The sequence below is a fragment of the Amblyomma mixtum genome, chromosome 4 (genome assembly GCF_055824585.1).
Source record: "Amblyomma mixtum isolate Tamu chromosome 4, ASM5582458v1, whole genome shotgun sequence".
NCBI classification, from domain to species: Eukaryota; Metazoa; Arthropoda; class Arachnida; order Ixodida; family Ixodidae; genus Amblyomma; species Amblyomma mixtum.
This window is the reverse complement of record NC_143015.1, coordinates 68,773,200-68,791,791: the sequence shown is the minus strand read 5'-3', so window position 1 is coordinate 68,791,791 and position 18,592 is coordinate 68,773,200. Positions and strand designations below refer to the sequence as shown.

General features: G+C 45.6%; 1 protein-coding gene across 1 annotated transcript in view; it reads right to left on the bottom strand.

The window, feature by feature from the left end:
* LOC149346782 (uncharacterized) overlaps positions 1 to 10,923 on the bottom strand; it is a 39,261-nt gene extending 28,338 nt beyond the window's left edge. The window contains exons 1-2 of the mRNA XM_089541424.1: positions 10,914 to 10,923; positions 10,121 to 10,411 (exon numbers count right to left, since the gene is read on the bottom strand). Coding sequence (XP_089397550.1) covers positions 10,121 to 10,411; positions 10,914 to 10,923 — 301 coding nt within the window. The remainder of the gene's footprint in view (positions 1 to 10,120; positions 10,412 to 10,913) is intronic.
* Between the last annotated feature and the right edge of the window lie 7,669 nt (positions 10,924 to 18,592).

Here is an 18,592-nt window from a genome sequence, read left to right as displayed (position 1 = left end):
GGCGCTAGCGCTTCGTCGTCGTTGGTGGCGGTGCGGGATCACCTTCTTCATTGCAATATATATATATATATATATATTGCGGAGTGGGAAGAAAAAGCACTGCTCGAAAGCTTTTTTTGAGGTTCTCTCCCTTCTGTTCTTTCTCTTTTTTTCTTTCTTTTCCTGCTCCCTTTGTTGTGGGGTCAAGATATTTTTCCCTGCCCTCGCGGCCAGGAGGAGGCACCAATTCCCGCATTTTTTCACGAAAGTTGCTGCACGGCCACGCACCCTGTCGGCCATTTCAGAGCGAGACACGCCTGTGAATAAGCAAGCCTGCGGTGCTTAACAAAGCATAGGCCGCATCTGTACAATGTATTTTCCTACTGCTTACGTGTTCTGCGCATTCTCCATTTTTTCGTGTGGGTCACACTCACCCTTTTCTGCATACATGCTTATCTCTTTGTTTTTCGCTTGTTTTTTACTTGTATTTTTTCTGCTATCTAATTTTTTGTGTTTCTGGCTCACCTGTTCTCTGGCCAACGGTTATAAAACGGGAAAAGGGGAAACATCACAAGAGACAAACCACCCCTGAAAAAGGTGGGTCTTCCGATCGAAATGTCGGGTCAGATATGTTTCCTTTAACGAAGCGTATACTTCTCTATATACTCCTTTAATCAGTCACATACCTCATGCTCTCGGAACCTATATATATATATATATATATATATATATACAGGGTGTCCCAGCTAACTTGGACCAAGGTTTATAAAATAAACTAAGCGTTCTTCAGAACTTAAATTGTGTGGATGTTGTTGAGGTTTATCTAAAGTTACAGTACCATTTTTTCGCACCTCCTGTTTGAATAATTAGTCGAGATAAATAAATTAACTTTTTAAATATAGCTTGAAACGTCCAGGCGTCAACAGGAAAGTTGTGGAGCTCCACAAATATCGTCCAACCCAGGCACTTCCAACGAGATAGACCTAGCGTGGCCATTTTTATTCGGGAAAAACGAAAGCCCGTGGAGTTTAAAAAATACCACGTGACAGCGCGCTCCGTGCGCCCGGATGCGCCGCGATTACAGCGCTCTCATCCGTGCTTCGTAAGAAACATCACCCGCTTCGGGCCTTTCGTGATGCCCAAGACAGGGCTTCGCGATGTGCTTGGTTCCAAGAGAAGCGCCAGTGGGTACGGGCGGCAATGGAAAGAAAGCGCGGCTCCTGTTTTTCAGCGCAATTCACGCGACGTTATCAGGCTTGTTATATGCGTCTTTGCTTGTTGTGATCTTGCTCCAAAATTCAAACTCATGAGATTGTCATCGTTCCTCCGCATGCATTCTGCTAACGTGAGTGTGCAGTTATTGCCGAAGAAACTGGAGCCCCGCTTTCTTTCAACTCACGCCCGAACCCACTAGCGCTTATCTTGGAACCAAGCACATCGCGAAGCCCTGTCTTGGGCAGCACGAAAGGCCTGAAGCGGGTGATGTTTCTTACAAAGCCCGGATGAGAGCGCTGTAATCGCGGCGCATCCGGGCGCACTGAGCGCGCTGTCACGTGCTATTTTTTAAACTCCGCGGGCTTTCGTTTTTCCCGAATAAAAACGGCAACGCTAAGTCACCCTCGTTGGATGCGCCTGGGTAGGATGATATTTGCGGAGCTCCACAACTTTCCTATTGACGCCTGAACGTTTCAAGCTATATTTAAAAAGTTAATTTATTTATCTCGACTAATTATTCAAATAGGAGGAGCGAAAAAATGGTACTGTAACTTTAGATAAACCTCAACAATATCCACGCGATTTCAGTTCTGAAGAACGCTTAGTTTTTTTATAAACCTTGGTCCAAGTTAGCTGGGACGCCCTGTATATATATATATATATATATATATATATATATATATATATATATATATATATATATATATATATATATAGAATAGTAGACATTAATACAGCGATAAGAATCACAAGGTGTGGTTTTCACGAATGATCGAATTTCATAAACTCATTTCATTTATTTGGCCCAATTATTTATTTCGGCTCGAACTCCTGCCATCTTCAAGAGTCTTGAATTCATCTCAGACATGAGGATTGTGACGAAATTTGGAGAGAGGCAGGCAACGTGAAATGGTTAATAAAAGCAGTTTATTTGCTGCTCTTCAAATGTTGGGGCGCGTAGAGACTTTCTCACTCGGCGCGTCGGACGGCCTCCTTCGTTGCTGTCCCCGAAACACCTATGTCGATAGGAGCCATGCAGGCTACTTTGGTGCCGGACACGTTTGTTTGCCGGGACACTTGGTCGGTGTGCTCAGCCCGTGTTCATCCCAGGTTTATTCCTCGCGCGGGTGCCAAAAATTCAGCGGGAACTTGCTCGAGAAGGGACGGTAAGCCTCACCTCAGTAGCGACTATAGATTGACTGACCCACCCGTGACCTTCAACCGGGGATTTCTTCTCTCCTCTCGCCAGCCTGTTCATTACTCCCCGTTACAACATCGCCTAAGACCCTAATACCCGTGCCACACGGACAAATTTAATGCCATTAAGTGCATACTGCCTTAAGTTTTAATGGCATTCGTGCGGTGCCACACGCATAAATTTATTGGCATTAGCCTTAGTGCAATTCGCGACCTACTGAATTCACTACAACTCAATCACCCGTGCAATGCGTACTCTCGTTCCCATTCCACACGCAGAAAGGCATGCAGCTTTGCTAGTAACAACTTCCTAACCAGTAGGAAATGGCTAGTTCTTAACTTTCAGTCAGATGAGGCATCTATACCGCATTTTCGATGCGAAGAGGGCCATTTTAACCAGCCTTATTAACAGGTACTCTCGACTTATGTGCTGACATGCCAGTTTATGGATTCTGTTTCAACTTATAAAGCAGAACGGCCCTATTTTCTGGAGAGAGAGAGAGAAATAACATTTATTGACACCCGTCAAAAGGTTGACCCGGATCCGAGTCGCAGCTCGGTCCCAGCCATGTCCTCCCCCTTAACCGTCGACCGGAATCTCCTGGATCTCGGCAGCGGCCAGGGCGAGACGGATGACAGTGCGTTGTTCTTTTTCGTCCTCTTTCAGAAGCAGTGTCTCCCAGGACTCAGCAGTTCTGTAAGGCTCTCCAAAGCTAGGACATGTCCATATCATATGGACCATGTCCGCTATGCCCTCGCAACGCTTGCACATGGGGCTGAAAATCTCCGGGTGCCACTTACTATAGAGCTGCGGGTTCGGGAAAACTCCAGTTTGTAGCTTGCGCCGCATGACCTCTTCGCTTTTAGTGAGTTGTCTATTCGGTTTTGGAAATTTCGCTCTGCCTAATTTGTAATGATTTAGAATTTCTTGGTATGTATTAAGAATCTCATCGAACCGTAGGGGCTCTTCATCTCGCGAGGGGGATGGGGTTGCGTATGAGACGCCCCTGGGATCCCGGAAGGTAGCTAACCCTCGGGCCAGTGTGTGTGCTTTCTCGTTCCCCCTCAAAATCGTTTTTACATTACATTTGAACAACAATCTCGATATATTGTGCAGATTAGCAATGTTTATATTCAGATGAAACTTTTGACTACCTTGCAGGCGTTATCGTCATCGTCACTTTCGATAATGGCATTAAATGTAAACGTGTAGCACCAACTGCGAAAATAATGGTATTAACAAACTTAAGGCCTTAAGCATTTACTGCCATTTCTTGTACGCGTGTGGCACGGGTATAAGACTCCCCTTCTTTGCCTTCGAAGGGGATCGGGTGCAGCAGACCATGTGGCCCAGATGTCTGGTCGCAACACATGGCGCCTGCTCCAACAAGCGGGGTGGATTACGAGGCAAGGATGCACTGCGGCTTGCCCATGCTTCTGGAACGAGTAGAATCCTCTACTAAACCCCCTACTTTCACCAGCGCAAACAAGATAGTGACAAACTGGAGGTCATCCACCAGAAAGCCATGAAGTGGGCTGTCGACGTCCCGGTCGCCATGTCCAACCAGAGACTTCTAGCTTTGGGTGTGGTGAGCACATTCCGGGAGCTTCGAGAAGCCCACTAAGTCAACCAATACACGCGTCTTGCACAGACCACGTCCGGTCACCGGCTCTTGGGCCGGCTACCCATCAAACACGACTACCACGTTGAGGAAGGGAGAGAGTTCCAGAACACTGGAGACGCGCCCTCCTGGTCGGATCCCTTCTCCGCAACATGTCCAGAGAAGACAGGCGGTCGTCGCCAGGCGCGCGCGGAAGCGTTGGCGCGATACTATGGTAACCAAAAACACGTGTATTACGTGGACGTTGCCGGCCCACACCACGGGGGGTGGTGCACGGCCGCAGTCGTACGCAACACAAACACACTTACCGGGCTCACTTTCAAAGCCTACAGTGCAACATTCGCGAAATGCTGTTAGACAAAACATTCCGTCACAGTGTTGACACGAATGTTGTCGGAAAAACTGGCGCCACATGAAGGTGGGTCAGGTGCGGGTATATATAGACCAATGACATGTATAGATTCCGAAGTGGTGGTTCTCAATTTACAGTGTGCGTCATACGGCCACTTGAAGACGTCAGCCAATTTTTCTCGCCCTCGCAGGGATTTCTGCGCCATCGGCGAACAATATACAAATACGTCGCCGGGCATTCGCATAAAAAATCCTATGCTCGAAGTTGCTGCCAGAAGCTGTTAATAGAAGCACGATTTATTACCAAAACGTTTGCGAGTGCTTCGCTTGATATTACTTACCGTTCGCCCTTCGGATCTGGAAAGAGGTTGAAAAGAGGGACAATACAGCACTTAGTCGTCTAACCATGCGGCCCACTAACTCATCAAAACTTTAATAAAACCATAGTCATGTTAACGAGCAAGGTCCATACCTACTACTTTCTAAAGAAATGGAAGAAACATATGCATTGCGGAAGCCCTTTGTCCAAGGGAAATTTGGGTTTGTCGAAGCGTTGGTCCCGTGTACTGCGCGGTGTTAGTGCACGTTGAAGAACCCCAGGTGGTCGAAATTTCCGGAGCCCTTCACTACGGCGTCCCTCATAGCCTGAGTTGCTTTGGAACGTTAACCCCAATAAACCAACCAACCAAACCGATAAATAAAAAGCTGCTAAATATATGATGAAAAAATAGAGATATGGGACAATGACGAAACGCAGATATTTCTCTTGCTATTGCAGAGACACGGAACTTCACTTCTTCGTTATGTGGTTTTCATGCCCTTCATGCCCAGCTTTCCTGAACGGTACAATGAGTGCAAAAAGTTTCTGAGTACCGCATTCGTCTTATTGGTGCTGGCGGGCTTGGAACATAAATCTCTACCAGAGCCAAGTATTCACAGAATAGAGGGGACGAGGCATAGCATGTGAATTGTTTAGAGTGGCACCCTTTCAACGGCTCTGGGCTGTTCTCTAGGGCCTGCATAAGTGCACAAGGTGCTGTTAAACAAGGTTAAAGAACTTTCGTGCCCTTATTTTTGGGATAGTTAAATATATCGTTGATTTGAGCTGAGCCGACTGTGCCGGGTTTTTGAGTTATCGCGTAAAATAACGATCTTGCGAGGGCACATAGAAATCGCATCACAAAGTTGACTGAACACTGGGCAGCGGCTGACATATGCCATGAAAATCCGCAGGGGCGGAGAGGAAAAATTCGCTATTCTGTTAAAGCTTCCAGTGACTCTCCTAAATGTCGCAAACTAGAGCCACCTCTCGGTTGCCAGTAGCAAACACCGTGTAACGGCAGTGAGGTTATTTGCATTTGTAACCGAGAAAAGTCTAAAGAATGCGGAGAGATGATGCGCGTTTACGTCGACACTGTTGACCTACTCTTCCTACGCACTGCAGAATCTTGACTTATAGAATGCTTCCAGCGCTCGCACCGGCTGCCTCTAACGCCCATGGAAAAATCTTTATGGTGCACCAGTAACTCCAAATTTGTACGGTGATTGCGGACCATGTGCGAACTAGAAGCTCTCGTCCAGACTTTCTCTGCCTGTGGTGCTTGACTGTCCCCCGGTATTTACTCAAATACCTCGAGCAGGAAGCAAACGTCATAAGGCCAGATAGCCTATAGAAAACTAGGAAACTTGAAAACAAATACGAGCAATGTCAAGTGACATGCGCACTTGAGCTTATGAACGAAACTTCTCTCCTGCATCATTTGTTTCAGAAGGCGTCGCTGCAGGAAAGTAGCGAGCACAATGCAAGCCTGAAATTGGCATTACCTGTGCAGCTATGTTCGCTTTTTTTTGGTCCTCAAGAAAAAAAAAAGTGTGTTTCCAGAGGGAAACTTTCCGAATAGCGGAATGCTTCAGTTTACCGTGAGCACGGTCGAGTCCTTATAATACTGACGACGGCATTTTCCTCGCCTTTGTCATTCCGGTAGTGCTGATGTCTAGAAACTGTTCACCGTGAGAAATGACACTTTCTGCAAAAGGATTTGTTTTGCAAGACCTTCGTGCAGGGCTAAAAAATGACGAAAAATTTAGCCTCGCTAGGCAAAATAACAATGAGGTGCACTCGAACTTCTGTTTTTACTTCGATTTCGCTTTCGGTTCGAGGCTCGATTCAAGAGGGCACTGCGATAGCGGTATGCTTTAGTTGCATTGCGCGCGGAAGGGATGTGTGAAGAGAAAGACGATATGCAAAGTACAGAGCGAGAGGCTAGCACTTAAACAGCATGATCATTGTCTAACAAAAGGTAAAAACAGCGCTAAATTTAACAGCAATCACACAGAAAGGCGAACAGGACGGGCGCTTACTTCAACTGTCCGTCGTTCTCAGTGGTTTGTGTGAAATTTAGCGCTGTTTTGTAGCGAAAGCTACATTGGCCACGAACTTGCGATTTCGCTGTGGCAGTGCTCCAAGGAGGCACAGAGACCGACATTGAGCCGTTGCCTAGCAACCGCCGCAGCTGGTGGACGCCGTTTGCTCGCCGCGCCATCTGGCATGACGTCACCGCGCGCCTCGCCGCGGAGCCGCCGCCACCATTTTGTATGACGTCACACCGCTTGCCTCGTCGTTGCGCTCGCTTTCGCAACGTATATTCTGGCATAGCCGAGCTAAGCCACTGCCAAGTTTTCTTTTAAACTTTTGTTAGAGAATGCTCCACCAACTAGCCCCGCAAGATGTGCTGTTAAACATTCGATTGGTTGGGGAAACCAAAAGGAAATAAAAATAATAAGCCCCTGCCTGCACCGTGCTGTTAAACAGCGGGATGTTCGACTGCGACGCTGAGGTAGTGTCCTAACGCAATGGCCACCGAAACTGACCTGTTCGCGCCACCTCAGGTTCGAAGCCAACTCGCGCCCATAGAGTGCTTTGTATTGAACTGTTTCGCATAGTTGGCCATAAACACTCCTGGAAGATTGCCTACAACCCGTTGGGTCCCCCTTGGAAAGTGGGCCACCTAGCAGATGCCTGGGGCGAACAAACATCGGCGAAATCTGGGATTAGGGGTTTTCGTGCAAGTGCACTAAAAAACGCAGTGAAGAACGAAGGCCACCCTACCCTGTGCCGCCAATTATTGCTCTTTTCTTACGAAAAAAATCTGGTCGTCCGCATAAAACCAGCCTATTTAGAGAGTAAGATGGTGGTTTGATTGCTGATTTTCATGCATTAGTAAGCAAAATCGTATGGTCCGAGATATGCACATTGACGGATCCTGTTAAGGCGTACAGCCTTTTTGTTAGTAAAATCAAGGAACTTTATTACAAGGTATTTTCTCTTAGACAAGTAAAAAGAAACAAGAAATGTAGGAATCCTTGGGTTGATACCGCGCTTTTAAAACGAATTAAAGAACGAGATAAGCCTTTTACCACTTTCATAAAGACAAGGCAACCAGAATACCTATCGGAATTCAAAAAGATCAGGAATAAGCTAAGCCGCGACATCAAGCTGTGAGTGCTATTATGAGAATAAGTTTACTCATATTCTTAATGATCCAAAAAAAGTCTGGAAATCATTGAATAATCTGCTCCCGCACAGTGAACACAGCTCAGTTTCTGAGCTCATTGACAAAGGTGTTGTATTCACAGGGACTGCGCTGGCAGATAAGTTTAATCAGCACTTCTTAAATTGTGGTGCGTCAAATGCTTTCGTTTCTGACAGCCCGACTTATCAGTCATATATTCCATGCAGTATGAGAAAACCCCTCTTTCTTGCACCAACAGTTGAAGCTGAAATAAGTAGCTTATTCTCCAAGTTAAAAAATTCCACAGCATGTGGTGTAGATTGCATAAAGGCAGAACCAATAAAAGCTGTGGTGGTGCTTATTAGTAAGCCTATGGTACATATATGTAATTTAATAATGCGTACTGGTTCATTTCCCAATGAGTTAAAAGTTGCACGAGTATCGGTAATTTTCAAAGGGAGAGACAGAAACGACATGAACAACTACAGGCCGATTTCAGTTCTACCAGTTTTTTCAAAAGTCATAGAGAAAGCTATTAATGACAGGATTTTAAATTTTTGCACCCGAAACAGCATTTTAACAGACCAACAGTACGGTTTCCGGAAACACCAATATACCGAAACGGCGCTGCTAAACATTAAAGAAAAAATAATAAGTAATTTTGAAGACAACTTGTATACAATAGGAATATTTCTAGACTTTAAAAAAGCGTTTGATTCTATTAAGCATGATATCTTGTTTCAAAAGTTAAATGAGTATGGGATCAGAGGTACCGCTCTTAACTTAGTTAAAAACTACTTAACGAACCGACTGCAGTATACCTACATTCGTCACCACAAATCATCACTTCGTGAAATTAAATTCGGTGTTCCGCAGGGGTCCATTCTGGGGCCGCTTCTTTTTCTCTTATACATTAATGACATTACAAACGTGCCTCTAACACCTGACATAATCATATACGCTGATGACACTAATGATTTTTTTTTCGGGCGAAAACTTGTATGCTCTCCAACAAGAAACAAATATTTGGCTCGGTAATCTTTCAGAATGGCTTAGAGTAAATAAGTTAGAACTAAACATTAAAAAGGCAAAATACGTTGCCTTTCGCCCTCGTAACAAGTGCATTGATGACAACATAGTAATAAAATTCCGTGATGAAGTCGTCCAGCGCTCCACTTGCCATAGGTTCCTTGGTGTTACGTTTGAAGAAAACTTAAACTGGACCGCCCACGTCGACAGCGTGAAAACCAACATTGCACGATCCATCGGCATTATTAATAAACTAAAGCATTTCTTTCCTTCTCGATTAAAAAAACAGTTGTACTATAGCCTAGTGCATTCACGCCTCCAATACTGTTTATCTGTCTGGGGTACCACGACGAAAACTAACATCGACAGCTTGCTAACCTTTCAGAAACGTATGATACGTGTCGTTGAAAATGCGCCCTATAGAAGTCATTCTGCGCCTCTTTTCAAGAAGAATAGTATATTAAGAATACAAAATCTTATTAACAAAAAAAACAGCTATTGTAATATTTCGAGAGATCAGCCATAATGAAAGCGCATTTTGAAAACATACCTTCCAAAAGAGCACACATATAATACAAGATACACTACGTACAACACAGGCAAGATAAGGACAAACTACGGTATGCAAAAACTATTTTTTATAATTCCAGATTTCCTAAATCATCCATCCTCAGAATTGTAAACGAATCGTCATCTCTAGGAAACTTAAAAAAAAAAGTGAACTTGTACCTGTTATCTATTCAGATATGATTGTTTTCCTTGAAAGTGTAACATGCTTTCACTGTTTCTATTATTTATTGCATGTTACTTACCTTCCATTTTAAGTGTATGTATATACTTTATGCAGTTTCCTTACCCCGTGTTGCTCGAGTGTTTTGTGTTTTCAGAAAGGGGACTGACACTTAGTCAGGCATTCGTTGCCTTTTTGACAGCCTCCTCGACAGACTTTTTTGTATTTTTGTCGAAATAAACATTCATTCATTCATTCATTCATTCATTCATTCATTCATTCATTCATTCATTCATTCATTCATTCATTTGCAATTTGATTTCTGTGAAATATATACACAGGAGTAACAATATTATTACCAACAATGCAATCTCTGATCCACTCGAGTAGTCGAAGTTGTACAGCACAGGGGACTCGAATTTTGAACGTACCACACTTCACGCTAATACTTGCAAGAGAGCGCCTCAGTCAATGCAGTTTCCTACCTGCCGACGTGGCTGCTGTGAGGACCGAGCTCGTTTGTCCGGGCTGCACCTGACCATATGGCATCTGTGCATAGACGCCTTGATTGTACGCTGCAGGGTCGTAGCCGTACTGGCCGTACGGCTGAGCGTACGCAGCAGGGTCGTAGCCGTACTGGCCGTACTGCGATGCATAAGCGCCAGTGTCGTAGTTGTACCGTCCGTACGTCTGGGGATAGGCAGCAGTGTCATAGTAGGCGGCGTTCTGCATGACGATGACTGCAAACCTGATGACCTGAAAATCAATAACAACTTCTGCATGGAGAGCAGAAAACGATTAATCTGTTCTCTCCGTATTGAAATGCCTAAACGACGCCAGTGATGGGTACTTACATAAGGGTGGACATTTACGTTGAATACATCTGTGGTTCGATGATCCACTTGAAGTCGGCATAGCTGGCCATGGATAGCAGGCTCAGCGCAAGTGCCGTTCGAATAATTGTTCGCGTGAATTACGATGAATTGTGCAATAATACAGCAAATGGATACGGTTAGATCGGAAGGAGTTTCAGACCTTTTCGTCTGATATGCGGTATTGATTTAAGCCGTCTGCACAAGTGCTAACGCTATTTCAATTGCAGACTGAGTTGGGAGCAAGGAACAGTTATAGAAATTTTGTAAACCACAGTCGTATACATTGCATTTTGCTCTGCATCATTATGCAGGACGCCATATGTAGAATTATACCGCTAGAGAGCCGAAAAGTAATAAACACATCATGGAGTTGCAGCCATGATGGGAGAGTGAGCTCCCTTACCTTGCAGCATGTCCGCTCAGATAAGGTTTTTTTTAACTAAGGTGAGCCGAGTGAACTACGAAACTTATGACAAATAGCCTGACGGTGCAATGTTTTGTTCCGAGCAAGACTTCGTGTATACTCCTTGAGAAAGTGTGACATAGCTTTCCAGACTGCTTGGTCACTTTTTCTGCATCTCTTGCTTGACTGCAACGTGTGAGCTCACAGTTATCCCTAGAAATGTTGATTACCTGAACCCATACTGTCACCTATAGCGCTATAGCGCTGTCACCTATGGCAACATTCATTGAGCCTGCTGGTATAATGTACCGGCTGCCGTACTACCTCTAAACTTTTGACGGGGGTTGTAGAGCACTAGTCTGCGAAGGGCTAAACCTCAAAGTGCGCAATGTTATGCGCGGCGTGATGTTCTGACCATATAAGTGGCGAGAGCTACCTGAGAGGTCTTCTCTGATCCTGAATCAATGGAGTTAAGACCACCCATTGCATCGATGAACCCAGCGATGAAAGCCGCCGCGGTGGCTCACTGGTTACGGTGCTTGGTTGCTTAGCAAAAAGACACAAGTTCGATCCTGGCCACACCGGTCGCTTTTCGATGTAGGCGAAATGCATGGACTCGTGTACTGTTAGATGTGAGTGCACTTTAAAGAATCCGAAGTGGTCGAAACTATATGAAGCCCTCCACATCGGCGTCCTTCACTGCCTGATTCGCTTGGGAAAGATAAACGTCCCAAATCATTAAAAACATAAATAAGAAAGTGATTAATAGCCTGATGTAATAACACGTCCCGACGAGAAACACTGCCGTTTGATGAAGACATGCGAGGAGCCTTGCAACAAGGATGCTATGGTGTGCTCTGCGTGGCCTTACTCCTGTACGGCGTTTTTGACTGTCCTCATCAATTTCCACCACCTGGAGTTGCGCCACCACCGCACAGCACACTTGCGTTGTTCTACTCCGCCTCCATCGAAAAGCGGCAGCTCCGGCTGGTGATCAATGGTGCGACATTGCTCCCTGCACCCAACAGCAAGAAACGATGAATTGACTCACCGAGCGAACTAGCCGAAGAATATACGCTCACGCAGACAACCAAGAGGGTGTCTACTAAAGCAGCAAAGCAGAGGCTTTCCGTGAATGACGTAGACCCCGCTGAGGAAGACCCCGGGATAAGCTGGCGTTCGAGGCACTGACCTCGTCTTCTTCTTTGGACAAGTAGTGCCTACTTGAGTTTGCGCCCGGCACGCGCTGGGGTGCTAACAGCTGACGACGGTGTGTAAGAGATGTGAATTTGTGAATTTTTTGGGAGTGAATGAGATCAAAAGTAACCCGATCACTTCCAGTAGAAACTAGAACTACACCGAGAAGGATGAGTGAAGTCTACCGCGTTGCGTTGGCGGCGAAATACAAATGATGCCGGTGTGCCGCAGAGCAAGCGTCGGTATTTCAGTTTCTTAAACGTAAACCCAATATGCCCGCACCGCTCATAGAGGAGCGCAACTTGCCTGCGCCAGAACAGGGCGCAGAAACATTATAAAAAGTGCGAAGTATGAATGCCGGTTAGTTTAGCGCGGCATGGTTACTGAGAAATACTGGACTCATTAGAGAAACAAAAAAAAAAATACCTTGGCTTACCAAAGGAGAGTTTATAATGTTCTACTGGAAAATGAGAGAGGTCGCAATCTTTTCGAACGGGACACGAAATGCTAAACCTTATAATATTAGCCCTTCTTTCCTTACTGTCTTGAATAAACAGCGCGAACGAAGACGAGCACAAAAGAAAAGAAAACGGACGACACAGCGCTCACTTTTCTTGTCTTTTGTGCTCGTCTTCGTTCGCGCTGTTTATTCAAGATGCTTAACCAACTAACCCCCAAAAACGTGTTAACTCTCCTTACTGACTTAAATCCACCTTCCGGGTGTTGATAGACTCACTCGATGATGTTTTATCGCGCGTCTTAACGCCTACCAGTTTCCATACTTTTTGGAAATTACATCCTGCCAATTACGGTTTCAGCGCCGCTTCTGTCTTACCCGACCCTCTGAAGTGGGTACACTGTAAACATGAATACGCCTACATGAGAGGAAAAAGGGAGTGGGAGTGCGCTAGAGGACCGCTTACTCCATTTTACTACTTTATTTTTACAGTGTACGTGCTCCTAGACGCTTCGACAACAACAATGTCATACGATGACCAGATGAGTGCAGTGTGGGAATGTGAACGTCCAGAAGGTGCAGATGTGATATCAGATCATATTTCGTAAGGCCTTTGAATAATTTTGACTACCTGATTATTTTTTCAGTGTACAATGGAACCGCTTCTCGCATGGTCGTTTCAACGTCCCGCCTCCAACAAAACGCAGGCGCCGCAGTCAGTATTTCATCCGACCTGCAAGGGATTTTTAGGTGAGGATGATAGCTCAGCATGATTTCGATCGTTGTGGAGATATGCACTGCCCTGTCACAGTAATTTCTTAGGTAGGCAGGGTGGCTGGTAGCAGGTAGGCATACCTGGTCGTCAGATTGTTGGACAACGCCGAAAGCCGTTGGGGTAACAGGTGTCATCGTGTGGGCGTCGGTCAACGGTTCGTCAGGGACGGAAGGTCGGAGGCAGGGCAATAACTTTCTGCGTGCAAGCTGAAAGCCTTCATCGACCCCACGCTGCGGTACCGGCGAGTGCGGATAGAGATTAAGACAGCTAGAAGAAAGCACTTCAGGGCACTGAGAACTGATTATAGCTGCCTGCAAAGCCCACGAGTCCAAGCATAAAAGCAGACGTTCCCAAAAACAGTTAGCAGTGCAGCCTTATTACGCGTAGCACACGGCACTCGTTCCGAGCTCGCCCAAGCCGAACGTATGTTTTCTCGCATGAACAATGGGGATAGGTAAAGCTGGCGAGCGTGGCAGCCGTAACTCAAATGCTATTTTCGCGGAGCGGGCAAGCCTCAGACCAAAGTTCAGCCCTCGTGCAATGGCGGCGTGTAACTAAATCCGCTCGCCTGCGGTTGCGACGAGAACAGTGCCGTGTTTTTGAAGCGCTGTTGCATCGCTGGGAGGCGCTCGTAGAATGCTTATTTTGGTAACAGGAAAGGCTAGAAAAAAGCAGGGACATGTCTTCTATAGCAGGAGACACTTTCCGTACGTACAGGCACCCAAGAAAGTTTTCCGAACACGAAAATTGCATCAAAGCCTAAATACTGGGAAGCCTAAGCATGCAGCCACGAAGTGAAATGTGTGCTTTGTAGTTCCCAGCGCGACCTGAAGAATGCATCCCTCAGTGCTTGGTTGCGGGTCAAGTCATCGAGGAAATTAACGTGTTTCGTGATTTCGGCGTTCCGAACACTTTTGTGGGCACCTGTACATATGTACAGTCAGCGTAACATACAACGGCAACTGGAAAATCAAAGTGGAAACAACACCAAATAAGATGTTAGCGGAAGGAGCCCGAATGCTAGTGCACTTAAAGTTTTACTTGAATGGTACCCACACTGTTTCGTGGAAGGTTTAATGAAACTAGTCTGTATTTCTTCTACAGAACCTAGTATTTTTGCTTTCTTTCTGTGAGGTTTCAGTTATCCCGATCGTGCTTTATTTGACGGTAATAGTACGCGCAAATGACAACCAAAATGACATATACAAAATAAACGCTTAGATGACCTTTGGTGGATAGTTTGAATGCGTTAGCAACGAAACTTTTGTTATACCCGAGTTTGACGTAATGAAGTTCTTTTACCGGAGGCGGTGCACTTGGTTTGTTATATTCGAGGCCAACACACTAAGTTCGTTACATCTGAGGTGGCATACTTCGCTCATTATATCTGAGATTAACATACTAGAGTTTCCTATAAACGAGGTGGCATTCTAAGGTTTGTTATATCCTAGAAAGTTGCTAAGTCCGATATATAATGATATCGAGGTTAACACACGGAAGGTAGTTGTATCCGAGGTATCATACTAACTACGTATAGGGTAAAAATAGTAAGACACGTACAAACGCAAAAAAAAAACACGGACAGAGAAGAGACTTGGACAACACGAGCGCTTTCTTAAGTGCGTTCTTAGCTCGATGGGCTGATTGCCACCTACCACTGGCTACTGCCAGAGGACACTCGCCATATCGGCCGGTGTGACCTTTTAATGCTAACGCGGTATTAAGACTAGTGCTGACGCAAATATATTTAGCAATGAACCGTTTATTTGTTCATTCAGTTTTCTCGGCCAAATGACCTACAACACGACACAGCGCGACAATGACTCTACAACTGACTCTCCAAGTGGGCCCGTATCACTGCGGCGTGCACACAGAGGAATTTGAAAGAAATGGCTGCGAAAGAAAAGAGTGAAAGAAAAGGCACGTCGCAGCAGCCCCGTCAGTCAAAGGGGTTGCTGCAGCCAAAGATACGGCTAATGAACCTTTCAACTGGCATGCAGGTCGCGGAAGCTTGCGCAGAGAGAACTTGCTCATATAATAGCTTGCACTTAAATTGAAATCAATAGCAACAGTGCTGCTAAAAAGTGGTCGCAATTACGCAGGCAGCAAAACACAAGAAGAAACACAAGGATTTATATAAGAGAGACCAAACGGGAGAGAAATTTTATCCCCTTATGGATACCCAATACTCCGACAAGAGGACCAAAGTTGTACTCCTTGAAAACTTCGCAGGTTTTTATGCATTTGGTACGCGAAGAGTATCTTTGTTTGTGACGCGTTCTTTTTTTTTTTTTGCGTTCGCCGCGCACGTTCGTTGTCTCCTCCTCTCGCGGATTTCGTGGAGCGTGTTGTGGATGCCGAGACATGAAGCGCGATGTTGATGCTGTTTTAGAGAATCAATCAATCAATTAATCACGCGTATTTTGTCCGCGGTCACGCGTGCCTGCAGTGTTCGCATGTCTTTCTTCTAGTGTGATAGTCTTTGTTCTAGTTGGTTGTTCACGCATACATGAACTAAATGAAGCAAAAAGAAGTGCTACCGCTGAGACACCTGTCACAAGCCATGATTCTAAACAGATATGTCGTGCACACTACTTCATTACTTGGTGCTTACGAGTGACATAATGAAAGAAGTGCACAAGGGTTTTTTTTTAGTTCCATTTCTTGTGTTTTTCTTTGTGTACGCATGCCATCAGAGTAACGAACACAACGAGTATGCATTGCTGCAGTGGGAAAATGTAGGCGTAAACAAACACACACACATAGCGCGGGCGTAAACTGATATTCTAAACATTATACTGAGTGTTTTATATTGGGTCACTTTAAAGAAAGTTTTTTTGACTTAATGATTGCTTCGTACGCGCTTTCGGAGTATTGTGGCATAGCTGCAAAATTGAATTTCGCTGCAAAAATATGCACCTTGTCATGTCAGACGTTGTTGAATATTTATTTATACAGACAATTTTGAAATGGCAGCTGCCCTTGAAAAACCGCGGCAAATGCCTACGATGTGTCCGTCTTATTCCTTTCCTTCAGAGCTGGCGTCGCCGTCCGAGCAAAATCGGGAGGTTTTCCTTCGAGAAGGAAGATGCACCTCCGAAGATGACCCGGAAGCTGAGTGGAAGCACGCAGCTGCGGTGTGCTTTCATGTAAAGGATCAGAAACAGGGCAAGCCAAGGGGAAAGAGAAGAGGCTCCTCTACCTGTACCGGGATGTTTTTACATGCCGGTGCAGTTTAACGCGTGTATCGCGTCCCTTAGTACGTATGCAGTGCTGTGGTTGGCGACAGCTCTCTCATGTCATTGTGAAAATTCCGCTTCACTCAACACGTCGTCGAGTGAGCGCACCAAACTAGAGGAGTGGTACACTCCTATGGCCCGGCCAGACTAGTCTGCAGATTGCGTGCGCGCTCGAGGCGCGCTCCTGCCGCCGTCGAATTGGTAGCCCTAGCACTGCGTATTCCCAGTCGGCTAGAGCTCGCCGCCAGGTGAGAGATGCGGCGCTGCCATCGCACCACCAAACTTGAGCTTGGGCTCCATATGAGCATTTTCGCATGCCCTGCACCTTCACCTTTGTATGGCAAAAGTACAAGCATTACCTTCAAAATTTCTCTCAACTCGCAGAAGTTGGTTAGGTATATTTTAAGATTAATAATTTTGATGTTTCCTTAATGCAACATACCTGTACTCCCGTACTCATTACAGCAGTACAAAGGCCATGCGCAATGCTAAACGCATCATTTTTCTGGAAACGATAGCAGTGCACAAATCTAAAAATGAACATTACAAAGATGAACCAAATACCTGCAAAGAACGCTAGAAACTTCAGCTTGCTTTACGATCCTTTTCCACCTACTTAAACTGCGCGCGGGTGCCGCGCAGCTGCTCATGGGCTCACGGCTGCCATTGAGATGTGTCACGGGATCACTTTGGCCATGAATTGATAAGGGCGACGAAAGAAGCTCGCAGGGGGGATTCCGAGGGAAGCGCTGCTGGGGCGCTGTCGCGACAGTCACGTTGTCGACGGCCAGCACGAGCCGTAGCGACGTGCTACATGGACGACGTGGCGGCGCCTTAGCAGGATTCAGGCAGAACATGGAAACGGTATTCCCAAAGATGGGATAGCTGTCTGAAGTGAGTGGGTTCTTCACGGGCAGCCTGGCTTTTGTGCCGCTTCGAGATTTTTTCTACGCCCTTCGTCCCGTTCGCGTCTCACGGTGGTTTTTTTTTTTTGCTACGGTCAGGTATTATCCCCCGTTTGTTGTAGCCATAGCATTGCTCTCACAAGAGTCTAGATCGTATGCTCTACTCCACTGCTGCGTTCCATATGCCTCTTAGAAAGCCTTCGTTTGGTCCGAAAGGAACGGTTCTCTTTTATGCTGACTGTGGGCGTGTGACTCGTCAGGCGAGACCATAGCTCACGGACTCCATTTGCTGGAAGCTTAAGCCTTCAAGCTATCAAATGCATCACTTGCGTCGGAGACACACTGCTGTGCAAGATCATCGAGCCACTACCACACCTAAAAGAGATATTTAAAGTTACAAGGCAACCTTTTCACAGCTGCTTTTTTAGGTGTTATTGGGATGTACAAAATCAGACCACATTGCTGTAAATCACCTAATGTCATCTCAGCCCACAAAAATTTGTTGGGGCATTGTTAACAACTGCCATGAGGTTAATATTGTTCAAAATATTCTTTATTAAATTTTCGACGAAGTTAGCCTGTAATTATTTTATTTGGAACATATGCACATATAAAATGTTGAAGTGCAAGAAGAGTGCACGTCTATTAAAGCTGAGGTTTTGCTGGAACTTAAATGTGTCGTTTTAAGGACAGAGATTATGTCCTTTTAAGGTTGCATATTGTTTCGCTGTCTACGAAGCTAGACGCGGCAACGAAGGCTCCTAGAGTAAGGAGATAATAACTTTTAACATTACGTTAAGATTACAAATCATGGCGCGCCTTGGCTTTCCTTTTAATACGAAAACATTAATAGGTGATGTTGTGTTCGCGAATCGTGTCCGCAAAACGTGGCCGCAAAACGTAACCGCAAAACGTTGGTTGGTTGGTTGGTTTATGGGGTTTAACGTCCCAAAGCGACTAAGGCTATGAGAGACGCCGTAGTGAAGGGCTCCGGAAATTTCGACCACCTGGGGTTCTTTAACGTGCACTGACATCGCACATTACACGGTCCTCTAGAATTTCTCCTCCAAAGAAATTGCAGCCGCCGCGGCCGGGATCGACCCCGC